The sequence below is a fragment of the Chlorocebus sabaeus genome, chromosome 19, assembly GCF_047675955.1.
Source record: "Chlorocebus sabaeus isolate Y175 chromosome 19, mChlSab1.0.hap1, whole genome shotgun sequence".
NCBI classification, from domain to species: Eukaryota; Metazoa; Chordata; class Mammalia; order Primates; family Cercopithecidae; genus Chlorocebus; species Chlorocebus sabaeus.
The window spans coordinates 21,768,236-21,788,516 of NC_132922.1; the positions used below are offsets into that span (position 1 = coordinate 21,768,236).

At 45.8% G+C, this 20,281-nt stretch overlaps 1 protein-coding gene across 3 annotated transcripts in view; it reads right to left on the reverse strand.

Moving 5' to 3' along the window:
- Positions 1-17,479, reverse strand: part of KREMEN1 (kringle containing transmembrane protein 1) — an 85,920-nt gene extending 68,441 nt beyond the window's left edge. The window contains exon 1 of one of the 3 annotated variants that reach the window (XM_007975295.3): positions 17,287-17,479. In XM_007975295.3, coding sequence (XP_007973486.3) covers positions 17,287-17,383 — 97 coding nt within the window. In that variant the 5' untranslated portion in view covers positions 17,384-17,479. The remainder of the gene's footprint in view (positions 1-17,286) is intronic. The other 2 variants (XM_038007650.2, XM_007975298.3) reach the window with 2 other exon arrangements.
- Between the last annotated feature and the right edge of the window lie 2,802 nt (positions 17,480-20,281).

Below are 20,281 nucleotides of genomic sequence, written 5' to 3' on the forward strand. Positions count from 1 at the left end.
ACCAGGTGAGTAGTGATACCATTTACTGTAATAGGGAGGGCTCAGGAATGTCAGAGTATTTTTGGGGTAGAATCAATAATTTGGTTTTGGGTAGGTTAAATTTGACATCTTCGGAAAACTGAATGGAGATGTAGTGTAAGCAAATGGCTACATGAGTCTGGAGTTCAGGAAAAAGGCTGAGGCTAAAGCTAGAAATATGGTCTCCAGCACTTACGTGTAGAGGGAATAGGATTCTGTGTGTATCAGCCCCACCATCTGGGGCTGAGCCCTGGGGCCTCCAACATATCACACTTTGCAATGATGACCGAAAAAGTACAGCCTGTGGGGTAGGAGAAAAGCTAGGAAAACGTTTTCAGTAATTTTTGTTTTCTTTATCACACAACTTCTAGCAACAATGTGGTATAGTATGGAAAGTGTATGTTAGGGGCTCTAGAACCAGACCTCAGCTTTTTAGTTTATAAGTTACAAGCACTTGCCTAACCTCTTTAAGCCTCAGTTTCTTGACTTGCAAATTAAGGGATTTGATTATCCACAGCTCAGGGCAGTCGGAAGAATTGGAAAGTGTGCAAGTAAAGTACTCGGTACATAGTAGGTATCCAAAAATTATTATTGTATAATCATAAAGATATAAAAATAATCAAGCTTTATATAAGCTTAGAAATACTATAAGCATCATGATAATTTAGGTTATTCTGAGGCTAGGCACGGTGGCTCACACCTGTAACCCCAGCACTTTGGGAGGCTGAGGCATGCAGATCACTTGATATCAGGAGTTTGAGACCAGCCTGGGCAACATGGCGAAACCCCGTCTCCATCAAAAATATAAAAAATTAGCCAAGCATGGTGGTGTGGGCTTGTGGTCACAGCTACTCAGGAGGCTGAGGTAGGAGGATTGTTTGAGCCTGGGAGGCAGAGGTTGCAGTGAGCCAAGATCACGCCACGGCACTATACCCTGGGTGACAGAGTGAGAACCCCATCTCAAAATGTGTGTGTGTGTTGGGGGGGGCACATTATTCTGGTCCATAAAATAATTAGCTATAAAAGGCAAGATAACATGAGTATATGGGCACATCATCCTACTACAATTCTGTTTAAAGTTAGGCTAAATCAAAATGGAACATATATATGGTTTGAATCCTGTGTTGAATCCTAGCGTTCAACGGATAAGCAGTAAGGGAAAAAGATACAGAGAAGCAAATAGGTTTTTCTTTTTCTTTTTTTTCTTTTGAGACGGAGTCTCACTCTATCACCCAGGCTGGAGTGCAGTGACTGAATCTCAGCTCACTGCAAGCTCCGCCTCCTGGGTTTATGCCATTCTCCTGCCTCAGCCTCCCAAGTAGCTGGAACTACAGGCACCCTCCACCTCGCCCCGCTAGTTTTTTGTATTTTTTAGTAGAGACGGGGTTTCACTGTGTTAGCCAGGATGGTCTCGATCTCCTGACCTCGTGATCCGCCTGTCTTGGCCTCCCAAAGTGCTGGGATTACAGGCTTGAGCCACCGCGTCCGGCCAGGTTTTTCTTAATCAAAATTTCAGCTGTAAATACGATGAAACACATCTTCATTTATTTATGCTACTAAAATCACATAATTCAATATTTATACTAATCATAAGTGAGGAAGACACAAGTTAATAGAGTCCCAGGAAAAATTCTGCCAGATTGTATAATACCTGCTCTGTAGTTGTAAAGTTCATGTTTAAACTATAACAAGGTATTCTTTTAAAATAATTAAAACTTGGCTGGGCACGGTGGCTCAAGCCTGTAATCCCAGCACTTTGGGAGGCCGAGACGGGCGGATCACGAGGTCAGGAGATCGAGACCATCCTGGCTAACACGGTGAAACCCCGTCTCTACTAAAAAATACAAAAAAAAACTAGCCGGGCGTGGTGGCGGGCGCCTGTAGTCCCAGCTACTCGGGAGGCTGAGACAGGAGAATGGCGTAAACCCGGGAGGCGGAGCTTGCAATGAGCTGAGATCCAGCCACTGCACTCCAGTCTGGGTGACAGAGCGAGACCCCGTCTCAAAAAAAAAAAAAAAATAATAATAATAATAATAATAATAATAATAATAATAATTAAAACTTGGCCGGGTGCGGTGGCTCACAACTGTAATCCCAGCACTTTGGGAGGGCGAGGTGTGCAGATCACCTGAGGTCGGGAGTTCGAGACCAGCCTGATCAATATGGAGAAACCCCATCTCTATTAAAAATACAAAATTAGCCAGGCATGGTGGCGCATGCCTGTAATCCCAGCTACTCAGGAGGCTGAGGCAGGAGAATCACTTAAACCCGGGAGGTGGAGGTTGCAATGAGCCAAGATCGCACCATTGAACTCCAGCCTGGGCAACAAGAGTGAAACTCCATTAAAAAAAAAAAAAACAGGCCAGCCGCGGTGGCTCATGCCTGTAATCCCAGCACTTTGGGAGGCCGAGACGGGCGGATCACGAGGTCAGGAGATCAAGACCATCCTGGCTAACACGGTGAAACCCCGTCTCTACTAAAAAATACAAAAAAACTAGCCGGGTGAGGTGGCGGGCGCCTGTAGTCCCAGCTACTCGGGAGGCTGAGGCAGAAGAATGGCGTGAACCTGGGAGGCGGAGCTTGCAGTGAGCCGAGATCCAGCCACTGCACTCCAGCCTGGGCGACAGAGCGAGACTCTGCCTCAAAAAAAACAAAAAAAAAAAACAAAAAAACACAAAACTTGACATGTATAAGGTAGTGGTAGGAAAACAGTAGTTAATCCAGTAGTTAATCTAAAAGACATCCTAATCTTTGGTAAGATTTAATAAAGCTGAAGAATATGCTCTCTGTAACGCTCTGTAAGTAGGTAATTCTTAATTTGTCCAAAAACATACTATTGAGAAATACAACATTTTTATCATATTGAATCTAGAATATTCCTGGTTTTCTGGTAGAATTACTAGCTAGATCTCTATATATGATGCTTGTGAGAGTCTTTTTTTTTTTTTTTTAATCCACCAAAGTTAAGTCTCTGTTCTCTGTAGGACCACTTAGCACTTCTACTGATCTTATGTTGGAAGAATCTGTCTGGTTTCAACCTGGCTTGAAATCAACATGAATCAATTCACATTAAAACAGCATCTTAAAGCAAGACGGTAGAGAACATGTTCCAATGAGAATATCCTTTGCTCTTTAAAAAATGTCTGTGAAGCTTGGTAGGTGGATAGATTATAGAAATCTAAGGTTTAGGTGTAAATGCTTTTTTTTTTTTTTTTAATATTTAGAGGGTATGCCTCATGCCTGTAATCCCAGAACTTTGGGAGGCAAAGGCAAGAGGATCACTTGAGCCCCGGAGTTCAAGACCAGCCTGGGCAACATAGGGAGACCCCATCTCTACAAAATTAAAATTAAAATTCAAAATGTGCTGGGTGTGGTGGTATGTGCTTATAATCCTAGTTATTTGGGAGGCTGAGATGGAGCCCAGGAAGTCAAAGCTGCAGTGAGCCATGGTCATACCACTGCACTCTAGCCTGGGCGATGGAGTGAGACCCTACCTCAAAAAACATATATATAGAGAGAGGGCAAAATGACAGTGTTGTCAAATATTCACATAGCACACCTATTGCCCTGTTGGGTTTCAAATACAGACTGGTGCCCAGTGGGAACCTGTACCACTTCAAAGCTCCTGGGCAGACTACCCTTTGCCCTCAGACACTCAAAAGCACTATGGGAAAGCTGCTTTCAGTTATGTGAAACCCTGTAGTAAAGGGGCCTGTGGCCCTGGGAAGGCAGGGGTTCCCAGCCTTTTCCAACCCACCACCACTGAGGCTATGATAGGACACACTCCTATCTTCAAACATGGCTCTCCAAGAGCAGTGATTTCTACAATTACACAGAGGAATGTCATCAGATCTAGAATAGAGAGAGGACACTTTAGGGAAAAAACAACAATCCTGTACATACATAGTACATATGGAGAATCAGTGCAATAAAGGGGAAATGATATCAGAGAAGCAGCTAAAACTGTGGTTTGAACAAACCAACCAGACGTCATTCGGCCTCAGTGTCTTCCTTGGTTTCCTCATTTGTGAAATTAGGAGGGTTGAGTCACATTATCTCAATGTCCCTTCACTGTAAATGTCTACAATTTCAAGTTCAAGATCTAACAAAATGAAACTCAGGTTCAAAAGTCTGGGGTGATATGACTGGAAAGGACTCATGGCTAAAAATCTCTTCTAGGCTTAAAATTCTCTAATTCTATATTTCTCTAATGGAAGTAAGAATTCTATGGTTTAAAAAAAACAAACAAACCTCACCTCCCATGTGGGCCTTCCCTCTGAGAGGCACTTAGGCCCTTTTTTTCCTTTTTTTTAAAGTCAGGGTATTGCTCTGTCACACAGGCTGGAGTGCAGTGGAGCAATCACGGCTCACTGCAGCCTCTACCTCCCGGGCTCAAGTGATCCTCCCATCTCAGCCTCCCATATAGTTGTGACTATAGGCATGTGTCACCACACCTGGCTAATTTTTTAATTTTTTTGTAGATATGGGGTCTACATTGTCTAGGCCAATCTCGAACTCCTGGGCTCAAGCTCTCCACTTGCCTCTGCCTCCCAAAGTGCTAGGATTACAGGCAAGAGCTATTGTGCCCGGCCTACTTAGGCATTCTTCTTGCTTAAAAGAAACTACATCTTCAGCAAGTAAATTGCAAGAAAATAAAAAAAGGGGAAATCTAAGGGTTAACAGAGATTTAGGACTCACATTATCTAAATACACCTTGTTTAGATCTTGACTGAAGTGTCAAAAATACTAATAAGACAACCAGGAAAATTTGAGCATTGACTGGATATTTGATGGCATTAAGGAATTATTCTTTTTTCCAGGTGTAATAACAGTACTATTACTATGTTTTTGAAGGGAATCCTTAGCATTTAGAGCTACATACTAAAATGTTTACAGATGAGGTGACCTATCTGAAATTGGTTACAAAGTAATGTAGTAAGGGGAATGAAGAGGGTATAGATGAAATAACATTAGCCATGGTTAATAATTGTGGGAGTCGGGAGACAGATACATGGGACTTCCTTGCACTCTCTTCTCTATTTGCGTCCTGAACAAATAAAAAATAAAAAATTTTTCAAAGGACATCTTGAAAATAGTTACCAACATGTTATTTTGAAATTAATCTACCTTAGCCTTTTTTCAAGAACTATAAATAAATTCAGCCATAAAGTTAGCCATCTAAAATCAATATTCATATATCATGTTCTTGGATTATGTATTAACAGTGCCAAATGACCATAGAACGAGCTGCCCTTTTGCCCAAAGTGGAATTACCACAACAAAAATCACTGCAATGTTTTACATATTAGTTGCTTTTTCATTAAAATACCTTTTAGATCTTTTCCGTTTAAGGAGACGGTGCCCTTAAAAACAGCACAGAAGGAAAGGCCATGCCTCTCAAAGATACTTTAACTAAAGAATTTATACTTTTGGAAGGGGACGTGAGTTCTTCTATTTGAATCTCCAACTTATTTATCTCTACTAAGAGATGAAATATTTAATTACTTAAAAGACCATTCCAAGAAAAATTGAACTTACAGAGCAAGCATAAGACCAGATGTTTGAATTCAGAAGAACTATGAAAATGCTTCAGAGAGGGGGCCTTATTTGTTAAATAAAAATTCAAAAAACAAATAATTATCAAGGCAGAGAAGGTCCAGAATGCAGTGGCTTTGGTACCACTCTTTTCCCATCTGGCTCTCATCTTGAATATGCTCCACTCCTACCCAGGCAGGGTCCCCTGGAAAACATGCCATGCTTGTCACTGTGAGCATGTGTGTTTCTGCCAGGAATAGTCATCATGAATATGCATTAGTGTTGGAGAATTTTTATTTATCATTTACCATATTATAAACCCATATAATAGGGGCATTTGAGTCAGAGCCACTCCATCTTGAACAGCAGATGGGTAAAATGAGGCTGGAACCTGCTGGGCTACATCCCCAATTTAGGCATTCTTAGTCACAGGATGAGATAGGTCAGCACAAGACACAGGTCACAAAGACTCCGCTAATAAAACAGGATGTGGTAAAGAAGCCAGTCAAAACCCCCCAAAACCAAGATGGCGACGAAAGTGACCTCTGGTCATCCTACTGCTCATTACACACTAATTATAATATATTAGCAAACCAAAAGTCACCCCTACAAGCACCATGACAGTTTACAAATACCACAGCAACATCCAGAAGTTACCCTATATGATCTAAAAAAAAGTGAACCCTCAGTTCTGGCAACTCCTCACCCCTTTCCCAGAAATCTCATGAATAATCTACCCCTTGTTTAGCATATGGTTAAGAAATAACCATAAAATAGCCAACTAGCTACCCTCGGGGCTGCTCTGCCTATGGAGTAGCCATTCTTTTGTTTATTTACTTCTCTAATAAACTAGCTTTCACTTTACTCTGTGGACTTGCCCTGAATTATTTCTTTTTGTTTTTGAGATGAGTCTCCCTCTGTGGCCCAAGCTGGAGTGTAGTGGCGCAATCTCGGCTCACTGCAACCTCCGCCTCCCGGGTTCAAGCGATTCTCCTGCCTCAGCCTCCCTAGTAGCTGGGATTACAGGCGCCCATCACCATGCTTGGCTAATTTTTGAATTTTTAGTAGGGACAGGGTTTCACCATGTTCACCAGGCTGGTCTCAAACTCCTGACCTCAGGTGATCCACCCGCCTCCGCCTCCCAAAGTGCTGGGATTACAGGCGTGAGCCACTGTGCTGGACCCCTGAATTCTTTCTTATGCAAGATCCAAGAACCCCCTTTTGGGGTCTAGATCAGGACCCCTTTCTGGTACCACAACCATCAAACTGAAGCCCAAAAAATACTTTTTGAGGAAAAAAAGTCCATTAACCTAGCAACATTCAGGTCTATAATATGTAGAGATTAAACCTCAGTTAAAGAATGGATTCATTCAAATAGTCAAAAGTCACCGACTCAGCAGAACTCTAAGAAAAATGTTTCATTTATTAACCAAAGCACCTTGATGGATTTTACTTCTAATACCAATAGAATATATTCTATTATACTTTGGTGATGTAAAGCATCTATCTCTCAATGTAATATGTGAGTACAAATAAATCTACCTTAGATATTTATTCATAAATATCTTCCTGACTCTTGAAATAAAATTTCATACTGGAAAGTTTTCATAGCCTGGCAACATAGTGAAACGCTGTCTCTACAAAAAATATTTTTTAAAAATTAGGGTGCCTCCCAGCTACTCGGGAGGCTGGGGCAAGGGTCTCTCTTGAGCCTTGGGAGGTCAAGTCTTCAGTGAGCTGTAATCACGCCTGGGTGACAGAGCGAGACCTTGTCTCAAAAAAAGAAGTTTTCATATAAGGATACGGGAAACGTGAGATGTTTTAAAGCTGTGAGTCCAGCTTGCTGAGGGACAATACCTCAGCTCATTATAAGCCAGCTCTAAAGAAAACAAAAAGACAAAAGACGGAGAACTATTTGAAGGCTCAGGGTCTAGAATAGGTAGCACTAACTTCTATAGAAACCAGGGGTTTTGAAACAAGTCACACAGTACCTGCTGCCACAGCTCTTAAAGGACTTGATTACCTTGAACTGTAATTGCTCAGGAAGCACATAGCCCTGTTTCCAATAGCTTGTGAGCATCTTACTCACCTTTGTATCCTCAGCAACTACAGACCACATAGAAGGTGCCTGGCAAAATGTCTGTTGAAAAAGGGAAGCTGGTGAATGAGGGGCTAGAGGAAAGCTCCACTACAGATACATTCAGGGTGCATTAGTTTCCTCACCAATGTATTCCTCTAGCCCAGACTCAAGACTTACCTAGCAATACCTATGAGAAGTTCTAGGAAAGTTTATGTAAATCAAGTATAAGTTTATGTAAATCAAGAAAATCAAATATTTGCTATTTAAACCAGGGACTCTGCTATTTAAAGGAAATGGATGGTGGCTGGGTACAGTGGCTCACCCTTGTAATCCCAGTATTTTGGGAGGCCAAGGCGGGAGGATCACTTGAGGCCAGGAGTTCGAGACTAGCCTGGCCAACATAATGAAACTCTGTCTCTGCTGAAAATACAAAAATTAGCGAGGTGTGTTGGTGCACACTTGCAGTCACAGTTACTTGGGAAGCTGAGGCATGAGAATTGCTTGAACCCAGTAGGCAGAGGCTACAGTGAGCCAAGATTGTGCCACTGCACTCCAGCCTGGGTGACAGAGCGAGACTCCATCTAAAAAATAACATAACATAAAATAAAACAATAAATATGAATTTTATATTCTTAGTTTGCTTTAAGCAGGAGGCACCCAGCTCAAATCTATGCCTTGCCTCACTCGCTTGAGCAAACTTTTTCCGTATTGTCTGAAGTTCTCAATTAGACGAAAAGGAGATAAACTGATATAATCCAGCTTCTAGACAAGTTTTGTTAGTAATGCCTGTGACCTATTTTTAATGTCAGATGGCAAGAAAGTTCCCCAATAATGGAGTCCTGGAGGGCAGCCAATACCCCATGGAAGCCAGGCTCTGGGCTTTTCGGCTTCCCTCGGCTGATATGGGATAGACAAATAATACAAGAGCTCCTGACTGGGAAGCTGACACCAGGTGGACCATGTATCTCTAGAGTACATTTCAAAGCAAAACCCGAAGCAACAAAGTTGTAGCCTTCTGTCAGTTGGCACAGGGATAAGTCCTAATCAGAGATGCTGGGCACACAGTAGGAATTTGATAAGTACTTGTTAATTGGTCCCAACATAAAAATATGACTCAAGAGATGGGTTTCATAAGTTCTGGCCAGGGAGACAGTTTAGGGCAGAAGGAAAGGCTCAATTTAAAACTGATTTATAAATAGATGGAACTATCATCTCTGGTCACTTGGAGCAATAAGAATAAGAGCAGATAGTGGCCAACAGATTAATTCTGATTGTCAAAGCTTTAAAGTTTCATGGAGTGTTCCATGAAGCTCAATTAGGGTTGCCAGATTTGACAAATAAAAACAGAATTCTCAGTGAAATTTGAATTTCAGATAAACACCAAAGAATTTTTTAGGACAAGTATTCCTAAACATTGCATGAAACAGACTTATCATTAAAAATTCTTTGGTGTTTATCTGAAATTCAAATTTAATTGGGCATCCTGTAATGTATCTGACAACTGTACTCTAGAAAGAATAAAAAGACAGTGAATCACAGACCCCTTACCACATTAAGGTTTCTGAAACACTGTCAACAGAAATGCTTAAAGAGGTTTGATGTGGATAACGAAGAATTTGCTTAAGAGTGACAAAAGGCCGGGCGCGGTGGCTCACACCTGTAATCCCAGCCCTTTGGGAGTCCGAGGCGGGCGGATCACGAGGTCAGGAGATCGAGACCATCCTGGCTAACATGGCGAAACCCTATCTCTACTAAAAATACAAAAAATTAGCCGGGCGAGGTGGCGGGTTCCTGTAGTCCCAGCTACTCAGGAGGCTTAGCCAGGAGAATGGCGTGAACCCGGGAGGCGGAGCTTGCAGTGAGCTGAGATCGTGCCACTGCACTCCAGCCTGGAGGACAGAGCAAGACTCTGTCTCAAAAAACAAACAAACAAACAAACAAAAAGAGTGAAAAAAGATGCTCATCAGAATCAATTGTTCCTAAGCAGGCAACTAACAATAAAAAGAAGAACAAAAGGATAATACAATCGGGACGGGGTTTCTCAACCTCAGCGCTACTGACATTTTGGGCTGTATAACTCTTTGGCGTGGGGGCTCTCCTGTGCATTCTAGGATGTTTAGCAGCAGCATCCCTGGCCTCTACCTGCTAGATGCCAGTAGTACCTCTTTAGTTGTGAGAGCCAAAAATGAATCCAACTATTGCAAAATGTCCCTAGGGGGCAAAATGTCCCTAGGGGGCAAAATCTCCTCCAGTTGAAATCACTGAGTTAGAAGAAATGGTCAAATAAACAGAAAGTGTCACATCCATTAACCAGTGGTCATATAACTAAAGATTGTTCTCAAGGGAGACTTTCTCAGCTCAGCCCCTGGTCCCTCCAAGCCCCTAACAAAGAAGGCCTAGTCATTTCAGCTAAGACAATCAGAAACCCTTCATCTGCCAGAAGCGCTAGGGAAGAATCTTTGGTGAGTCAGGCCAGTGAAGCTCTGCATGGCCATGCACACATCACAGCAAGGAGGGCATCGCACCCAGCCTTTGAAGACACTCCTTTTAAGTTAATCTCCCCTCCAACTAAACTTTTTCCAAATCTCTTCCTGCCATTTGGAAGTTGAGTGATTCTCAGCTGAAAAGGCCTGTATAGACGAGGTGCAGATGGCAGCAGTTACAGCCCTCACCAGATGCTACAGTCTCTAATTTGATTGAAAGGATATAATTAGACAACAGAAACACTTTAATGAAAGAGCAAAACATGGAGGGAGGGAAGGATTGAAGGCCCTTAACTGATGCCAAAACACCCACCAGTAATAGAGGCTTTGAGTCTGGGGAAAGGGAAGGGGAAAGCCCCTTAAAAGGACAGTCCTCATCCTGTTTATTTCCCCATAGACATAGGAATAGGGATTTTATTATTGTAGATTTCCACTGTATTTTATGTGGGAACAATCTGATTAGAACCAGAAGGGTCTTCGGAAGAACATCAAAGAAAAACAAATATGGCTTCTGTGGTCATTATTAAAAATATTTTTACCAGCCCAATAATTTTCTTTGAAGATGAATTTTTATAGATTGAACAGCAGCAAGTAATTTACATACTGTGATGGGATTGGTTAGCAGTCCCTACTAGTCTAGAAGAAAACTACTTGGTTGCCATGTTTTCATCTAACTTTAGGACACTAAGGCACATGCATGGCCATCTAATATGTCTGTTTGGAAGGTATGAAGAAACCATGCAGAGTCAATCATACATGCTGATAACTACAAGCACTCTGAATCATCTTTAAAAGTTGCCTACACTGTTTTTACTATTTCCTAGCTTTAAAATTTTGAGTGTGAGTATACTGTTCTGGTTCTAACCAAGAATCTAACCAAACTGAAAGAAATCCAGCCCTCAAAGTCTGCAGTTGCTAATGTGGTGTGACACTTGGGTTTGGAAGCGGCTGCAGCCTCCTCAGCCCACTAGAAGCAGGGCCCCACCCTTGTGGCAAATTGAACAATAAAAGTTTAATGCTTTGGCTACTTGCCAGGGATTAAATCCGTGGCAAGGGAAGCTAGAAGCTGGGCCCAGCAGAGGGGTAGCTCTGAGACGGCCCTGTTGTGTAAATGCAGGGAGAGAGGCAACCTTGTGTGTGAGGTGGCCTAAAACATTTTGTCTGCCAAGGCGCCCCCTAGAACCCCAATTCATTCATTCCTCTTTAAACTGGTACAAGCCCAGGCTAGGGAGGTATTTACCTAGAAAGAGAATTTAAAAAGCGGGGAAGGGATTCCCTTAGAAGAGGAGAAGTCACGTTTCTGTGAAGTAGTTATTTGTGAGGTGTATGGACACGCATGTGACATTTTTCTACGATGGCCTCTTTCCTTTCCCTCATCAGTCTGAATCCAGACAAAGTCTCAGAAGGTGAGGTGAGGCTTGAGGGAAGCACTGCCATCTTGGCAGGGAGACTATGAAGATAAGAGAGGGAGGAAAAATAGAGTGACCTCAGACTGCTCCTCCTAGACTAATACTTACGAGTTCCAGCTGGATTCTCAAGGTCAAACTGAATATAGAAGGAATGTCAATCATCATTCTCACCAATGACGAGGCTGCACAGTGAGCCGGCCAGAAAGTAACCTGCCAAGTGGCATCGGAGGTGCTGGATCTCACTTCAAAACCTATACAGGTAGTTTTCTAAGGGACACATTCACTTCCTCCTATGTTGTCCTTATTCAGGCGGCAGACACTCAGGCAAAAGTTACAGATCCAAACTTCCGGCCTCTCTCAAGTGTTTTGCATTAACTGTTCCACAGTACAAGCACAATCAACTTGGTATGTTTGAATGTTTCATTTTGTTTTTTCAGAAATGTTTTAATTAAAACAAAATAATCAGCCACGCTAAGCACATTGTTGTTTTTTAAAACGACTTTAAATATGACAACAGAACCTTGGAAATAAAAATTAACTGCTTAGGAAAGTGACAGAAGTTTGTTTTCTTCTTCTTCTTTTTTTTTTTTTTTTTTTTTCCTGGCTGTTTTTCTGTGTCAGGGCTGGTGCCACCTGCTGCCTGGGCTTTCCTCTGAGAAATAGATCTCTCAACGGTTTGTTCTAAGCAACATCTGCAGGCACAGTTGAACAAACCATAGGCCAGTTCCAAGGCAGGCACTATTTATGTAGTGCACACTGAACCACGCTGAATTTCTCTTTAGGACATTTTCAAGGTTTTTTTTTTTTGAGACAGGGTCTTGCTCTGTTGCCCAAACTGGAGTACAGTGGCACAATCTCAGCTCACTGCAGCCCTGACCTCCCAGGCTCAAGTGATCCTCCCACCTCAGCCTCCTGAGTAGCTAGGACTACACGACATCTGGCTAATTTTTGTCTATTTTTTGTAGAGATGGGGTCTCACAGAGACGGGGTCTCACTATGTTGCTGAGGCTGGTCTCAAACTTCTGAGCTCAAGGGATCCAATCACCTGGATCGTCTAAACTGCTGGGATTACAGGCGTGAGCCACTGCGCCTGGTCTAAAAGTCCTATTAAAGACCCAAATGTATGTATGTGCATGAACTTTTCCCCATACGTATCTTTTTAAAAAAATTGTGGTAAAAAATAACGTAAAATTTACCATTTTAACCATTTCTCCCATATGTATCTTAAAGTTAGTTAACAGTAAATGGTAAAAGTTTCATTCGTTCACCAACATCAAGCCTCCTTGTCACCGTTTCTAGACCAGTGAACACTGAAAAAAATCAGAAGACATGGACCTTGAACAGAACTCGGCAAAGCACAGCCTGTGGCCCAAATCTGGCTCACTGCCTGCTTCTGTATGGCCCACAAGCTAAGACTTCAAAAATCTATAATTTTAAAAATATTTTAGTTTTGAAAAATCAAATGAACAGTATTTTTTAACATAAAAATTATAGAAAATTCCCAGCCTGGGCAACATGGTGAAACTCCATCTCTACTAAAAATAAAATACTAGCCAGGCATGGTGATGCATGCCTGTTATCCCAGCTACTTGAGAGGCTGAGGCAGGAGAACTGCTAGAACCCGGGAGGCAGAGGTTGCAGTGTGAGCCGAGATCGCGCCACTGCACTTCAGCTTGGGTAACAGAGTGAGACTCCGTCCCTTAAAAAAAAAAAAAAAAAAAAAAAAAAAAAAAAATTATAGGAAATTCAAATTTCAGTGTCCATAAAGTTTTACTGAAACATAGTCACATCCATTCATTTATCTTTTGTCTATGCTGCTTTTGCCCTACAGAGTTGAATAATTGCAACAGAGATAGTATAAGTCCCATGAATCTCGTATTATTTACTATCTTCCCTTTACAAAAAATGTTTGCCCATACCTGACCTAGATTATCAGTTGACATTTCCATACTCAAAAATTCTATATTAAGGATGGTATACTCCCCATCACCAAAAATCCCTAATCTGTATATTGTGAAGCTATTTAAAACAATGTATTTCATCTTACTAATTTATTGCTTTTGGTCTAACTATGCTAAACTATGAGTGTATCAATAATATCTATATTGAGTGTATCAACTTTCTGTTTATGAGTAGTGAGCCTAAAAGGAATGCTTTCTTGCTTTAGGATTTATAAAAGGGCTCATTGCCTATCTCAAATATTTTTTATTGATTGATTGATTTTGAAACAGAGTTTTGCTCTTGTTGCCCAGGCTGGAGTGCAATGGTGCGATCTCGACTCACTGCAACCTCCGCCTCCTGGGTTCAAGCAATTCTCCTGCCTCAGTCTCCCAAGTAGCTGGAATTACAGGTGCCCGCCACCATGCCCGGCTAATTTTTTGTATTTTTAGTAGAGATAGGGTTTCACTATGTTGGCCAGGCTGGTCTTGAACACCTGACCTCAGGTGATCCACCTGCCTTGACCTCCCAAAATGCTGGGATTACAGGCGTAAGCCACCGCGCCTGGCCTCAAAGATTTAAATAGTTTGTCTAGAGGCCAAAATATATTTTCACAAAAATATCAGAGGTCTCTGATACCACGTCGAAATGGCGTTTCTTAAAATACTCAGAGCATACAAGTAACTGGTATGCACCCTTCACTCCTTCACTGCTTCACCCCCCATATTGCTTGCAGATAATTCTATTAGCATTAATGAAGTCCCCAAGAGGGCCAGGAATTGGTAGACAGTATGAACTCTAGCTGTTAACTGAACTCATAGGTTTTATAGCAAACACACTACTGGCTAGTGGGGCAAATTCCAGATGAGGAGTTAGAGGAGAATGAGCATCAATCTATAAACTTATAAAAGATATTCACAGCAAACATAACCTGAGTGGAGAAGCTCTGTTGATGCGCATCTGATAGACCCTAAAGGTAGTAAAACACCCAAGTGAGTAGACCATAAATTCCATACATTCCAGATGGGACCCACTACAGAGAACCCATCGACCGCATGGCCCTAGCTGCACTCCTCCTTGAAGGAAAGTCTAGATTCCATTACCTTCTATTTTCCTTCTTATGAGTTGTGAAGGAAGGAAGAGAATCTTAGAGGAAGAATGAAAAGAAGGGAGATCATTTGGGGTTGGGTACACATTGTAATTAGAAGTAGGATTGATGGGGAATGAGCTAACTGTTTTTATAAAGTCAGCATTCAAAAATGCAAACCACCAGTAATTTAAATATTACAAAATTGTGCAGAATACAAATATTGAAATAATTTTTTCCATCCACAAAATTTTAGAGAAAATTACAGTATCAAAAAATATAAAATGGCAAGTTTGGCATATCCTCAGAGTAAAATGTGTGTGTGTGTGTGTGTTTTATTGGAAAAGATTTTAAAAGCTAGTGGGTAGGATCTAGACAGGATGTGTTGGTGAAGACCATGTGGTATCTCCCTAAAACTGCTTCTGCAACTAGGCAGGAAAAGTCAAAAAAGCAAAGCACTGAGTTACCAGGACGGTAAGACACCAAGCTGGCAAGGCTCAGTGAATTGGGAACTTGGGCCACTTACCACAAATCATTTCACAATGATTATTTGCCCCTACCCCAGACTCCTAAATAAAAGTACACCAAAATTTGGGGTGCAAACTTCATAAGAGCTGCTGCATTTGATCTTAAAAAAGCAAAGATATCTGGGAAGAGAATAGCTTCCAACAAGCTTAAGCAGAGTTGGCTCACTTGATGCTTTTCAGAGCTACTACTCTGCCCTTTCCAGAAGGGGAACCAGTCTATTGCCACCCATACCTCTCTCTTTATAGGGGACATTAAATCCTGACCACACAGATAGCAAAGTGGAGCTAAGGGGTTACTAGGTTACAGTTATGTTGACATATCCTGGCTCTCGGAATGTCCCTCACTCCTCACAACAGTAGAAGCGATCATACTGTAGAAGTCCCATAAAAGGCGGTGACCACTCAGAAACCACTCACTGAGCCTCAGGTTTACAACACTTGGAGACCCCAGTTCTACCAGTTTAAAGCCAAGCTTTGCCTTTTACAGAAATGAATCAGACAGAAAGCTCTTAGCACTCCCAGGGTAAATGAGGTGTCTAGCACTCGATGAACTGTGAGGTCCTATAAAAGTATTATTAAAATATGTTTATTGACTCCCTCCTATATGCGGGTATGTTACCTACAGTAGTATATCATTTAATATTCACAACACTCTGCAAAGAAGTTATCCTGTCTTTACAGATGAGGAAACAGGCTCAGAGAGCTGAAGACATGGCCCAAAGTCAGGCAGTAAGTGACAATACCAAGTCCTAGCTTTTTCACTAATCCAAGCCAATGAGTAAACAAAGCAACTCCGAGTTTTCTTACACCAGCAAAATCCCATCCTTTCCAATATCAGTCTGTGACTTTGGGTGGTGAACCCAGAGGCGGGTTTTCTTACTCCTGCAGACTGGTAATAAACTCTTCCCATCCCTTTCACAAATGTCCTATGCTCAACATCCAAACAACCTGCAGAGAAATGCAACGCCCTCTTGCCTTCTCTTCAACTTAGAAAGGATTTGGCTACAAGGTTGCGTGTGGAAGTTAAGCAAAGTCCAAGCTTCATCCTGGACCAGAGCCCCACCTCGGGAAGACCTGGCCTTGGCCTTGGCCTGGGGAGTGAGTGACCTGTCTAAGGTGTGGGGTGACCGAAACACGGAGCTTGGCGTTGCACCCTTAGGAAGAGCACCCTAAGCTCAGTAGGGGAGAAGTTTCCCATCACCGCTTCCTTTTTCCTCTCCCCCTGCTGCGCCATCACCTAAGTCATACGGAAGTTCAAAGCGGCCCAGCGGAGAAAGAGGGCACGTCCAGTCCGTCTGGGTACAAGGTCGTCCCAGGACCCTAACCTGCCTCTAGCAGGGCGAACAAGTCCATCCCGTTCCTCGCGAGGCAGAAGTTACAATGTCCGCCAAGCGGGTGCAGTCGAGGACTCGGGAAAAGGGGCTGAGTGCCGGCTCCTCCCGCCTCCGCTCTGCTCTGTGCGGGGAGGCGCCGGGTTCCACCGGTGTAGGAGGGAGGAGAGGACTGGGGGACGCGGGGGCGTCGTAGTGAGGCTCAGGGAGGGGACCTTGGCCCGGGGGAGGGATGTCGCTGAGGGTCTTGCAGAGAGGGATGTAGCCTCTTGTAGCAGGGGAGCCGTCCCAGTGCAAGGTGCGTCGATGAAGGACTTGGGGCGGGATCCCAGGAGGTACTGGGGAGCAGGGGTCGTTCCGGCCCGGGAGGGGTCGCTGGGGACTTGGGGACGGGATCCCAGGAGGTAGCGGGGAGCAGGGGTCGCCCTGGCCCGGGGGGGAGTCGCTGGGGACTTGGGATGGGATCCCAGGAGGTACCGGGGAGAGGGGGCGTCCCAGCCTGGTTGGGGTCGCTGAGGGACTCGGGCAGCGGGTCCCGGATCCCAAGACAGAGGAGATGTCCCAGCCCGGGGGGCGTCGCAGAGGGCCTTGGAGGTCTCAAGGCGAAGGGGGCGTCCTGGGCTGAGGGGCGTCGCTGAGGAGCACCGGGTCCTGCAGCCAGGGGACAGTACCCGGCCCGGGGGCGTCGATGACGGGCCTGGGGGAAGCCCGGGTCCCAGGGAGGGACGGTCCCAGCCTGAGGGGCGTCGCCGAGGGGCCCGGGGAAGGGGACCGAAAGGTCCTGAGGCGGGAGGGAGGGGGCCCTCAGGCCGGCCGGCCCTTGTCGCCCCTCGAGTGCGCTCCGCTCAGGGCTGGCGGCGGGGGTCGCTCACACTCACCGGGTCCGGGGCCGAGGCCGGGGCTGGGCGCGGGCCGGGCCGCCAGCGTGAGCGCCGCGGCGGAGAGCAGGGCGAGGCGGGCGGCGGGCGGCGCCATGGGCCGTCAGTGCGGGGCCCCGGGGCGCGGCCCGGGGGAAAGGGGGCAGCGCGGGGAGCCGGGGGCGGCCATGGGAGCAGGACGCGGGGCCCGAGTGTAGCCCCGCCCCGGCTGCCCGGCCGCCCCGCCCCGGCCCGCCCCCCTCAGCGCCGCCACCGCCCCTGCAGCCTGGGGCCCGCCTGGATCCGCGGAGAGGCCCGGAGGGTGGAGCCTACCGCGCGCGCACGCCCCGCCCCGGCCGCGTGCCTCTCCTGCCACTCACGCATCAGGCCCCGCCCATCCCTCACCTCACCTGGGCCCGCCCCTCAGGGTCCTCTGTTTGTCCCATTCACGGGTGGGATCAGCAGGTGAGGGGCGGGGCCTCGGCCCGGCCTCCAAGTCACCAAGCGGTTTGGCCGGGCTGAAATAGGCCGGGCTCCCAGTGACCCCTCCTCCACCCTCACTCGGGTCGTGACCCACACGCGAGCTCAGCTACAGCGATAATAATTACAACAGCAGTTTGCAAGCTGTTTTCCCTTGCTTAGCTCATCGTAATGGTTAAAAAAAGAATGCTTTGGAGAGTTCACATCCCACTTGGTCACCTGTAAGACCTTGGACATGTTTAAAGGAAAAATAGCTCTTACCTCAATTTCCTCATCTGTTAAATGGATGTGATAATAGCTACTACTCCCCAGAGCGGTTGCACTAAATAAGAACGCCTAGAGCCGGGCGCTGTGGCTAACAAATCCTGGGATCCCAGCACTTTGGGAGGAGGCCGAGACGGAAGAATCGCTTGAGCCCAGGAGTTCGAGACCAACCTGGGCAAAGCAGCGAGACCCCATCTCTACAGGAAAAAATAAATAAATCAGTGGTCCCAGCTACTCAGGAGACTGAGGCAGGAGGATCGCTTGAGCCCGGAAGGTCGGGGTTTCAGTAAGCCTTGTTCACACCACTGCACTCCAGCCTGGGTGACAGAGCCAGACCCTGTCTCAAAAAACAAAACAAAACGAAAGCATGGAAGCTTTTAGGCACGCACAGTAGGAGCTCAGCAAATGCTGAATTCCTTTCTCCACCCCAAGTTTGCAGCCACATACTGACCCCCTGGTTCCGTATCTTATCACATAGCCAGTTTCAACTAGGGCAAGTTTCCTGATGTGTCTGAGGCTCAGCCGTTTGCAGAATAGGAATAATAAAAGGCCTTCAGAGGATTCGATGAGATAGAAGCAAGTAAAACGCCCAGTGCAACGACCAGAAATGGATGGGATAGTGCTGCTTATCCTACAGCCTGGGATGTTAGGCATCAGAGAGCGCGCGGCGTGCTTAAACTTTCGGCCCGCGTGGTAGGCCCTTTGCCCTCCTCCACGCCGACCCCGGCAAGGTCTTTCCCTGCCTCACCCGGGGTCGGTCGTGGGCCGTCCTCCTCCCCCGCCCTCCCCCAAGGCGGAGGGGATTTTCCTACAGCTCCCGCCTAAAGCGCAGCGGTGACGCCCGGCGGGGCAGGTCTGGGCGGCGCGCCGGCAGCTTTCAAGTCCCTGGTCCCGGGCTTGCAAGTGCAGACCTGCGCGCGGCGCGGCGGCGGGAACATCTGCCCCAGTGTGCAGACTCGCCGCACCCAGAGCGCGGCTGGGCGGGGCAGGCCCGCCTTAGGTACACTCGCCCCTGGGCCCCCTCAACCCCCAGGCGCCGCCCCCTCACCCACTCCCAGAGCCCGCGTCCCCCCAAACTCCTTTCCCCACCCACGGCTGCTCTCAGGTCCGGGCCCGAAGGGCGCAGCTACCTCCCACGAGGCCTCTCAATCTCTGTCCCTCTCCACCCACACTACTCAGCGCTGTACCAAGAAGAATCTTGTTCAGTTATTGTTTTCATGTGTCACTCCCGAGTTCAAGGACCCTCTGAGCTTCTTATTGGAGCTTAGGGGCACCCACCATCCCCTCACCCAGCCAGCCTCAGTCCTGGGGAGCCCCCCACCTCCTACCACCGGTGATCCCCATTTTTGTCCAGCTTTCCCCTTTTCCACAATTTTGGGCCCTTCCCACCTTCTCCACCGGACCTGAGAACCCTTATTCTGGGACTTCTATGCCCTCCCAGACAGCAGTGCCTTTGAAGAGAATGAAATGAGAAGATGCAGGTGAAGCCCTCAGCCCAAAGCAAACAATAAAGTCGAACTTTCCTTTGTTCAGCAAATACTCAGCGACGAACTTGCTGAGGGCTGAGGACACAGCCACCAAGACCAAACCTTCCTCTTGGAACTTACATTCTAGTCAATCTGAAAACACGCAAATTCCTGAGAACAAAAAGTAATACAAAGACAAGAAAATTATGTTAACTGAAGGCTCTGTGGATTTTTTTTTTTTTTCTTTTTCTTTTTCTGGAGACAGGGACTCCCTCTGTCGCCCACACTGGAGTGCAGTGATGAGATCATGGATCACTGCAGCCTCCAATTCTTGGGCTCCAATGATCCTCCCGCCTCAGCCTCCTGGGTAGCTGGGACTACAGAGGCACGCCATCACACCCAGCTAACCTTTGGGCTACTTTAAACAGGATGCCAGAGAAAGACTGTAGCAAAGCAGGACACAGTTCTCTACAGTTTCCAAGGTTCTTTCGACATCTCATTCAGGTTTCAGAGAAGAAAGTAGGAAGGGCACCCAGGAGGTTGGAAACAAGGTTTATTTGGCCAAATCTGGGCAGCCATGCCCTGTGATAGTAGCTTTGGTCTGTCCTGCCTGCTGTGGGAAGGCACCCCTCCTGGGCTGGCAGCAGCCCCTCCTCCAGTTGGCTCTCTCTGTCATGTGCACTCCTTAGGACCAGCCATATAATTGGCATGGCACAGTGAGAAATGAAAACGTATGTCCTTTGTCCAAACTTATTAAGAATTTCAAGACAGGCCAGGCGACGTGGGTCACACCTATAATCCCAGCA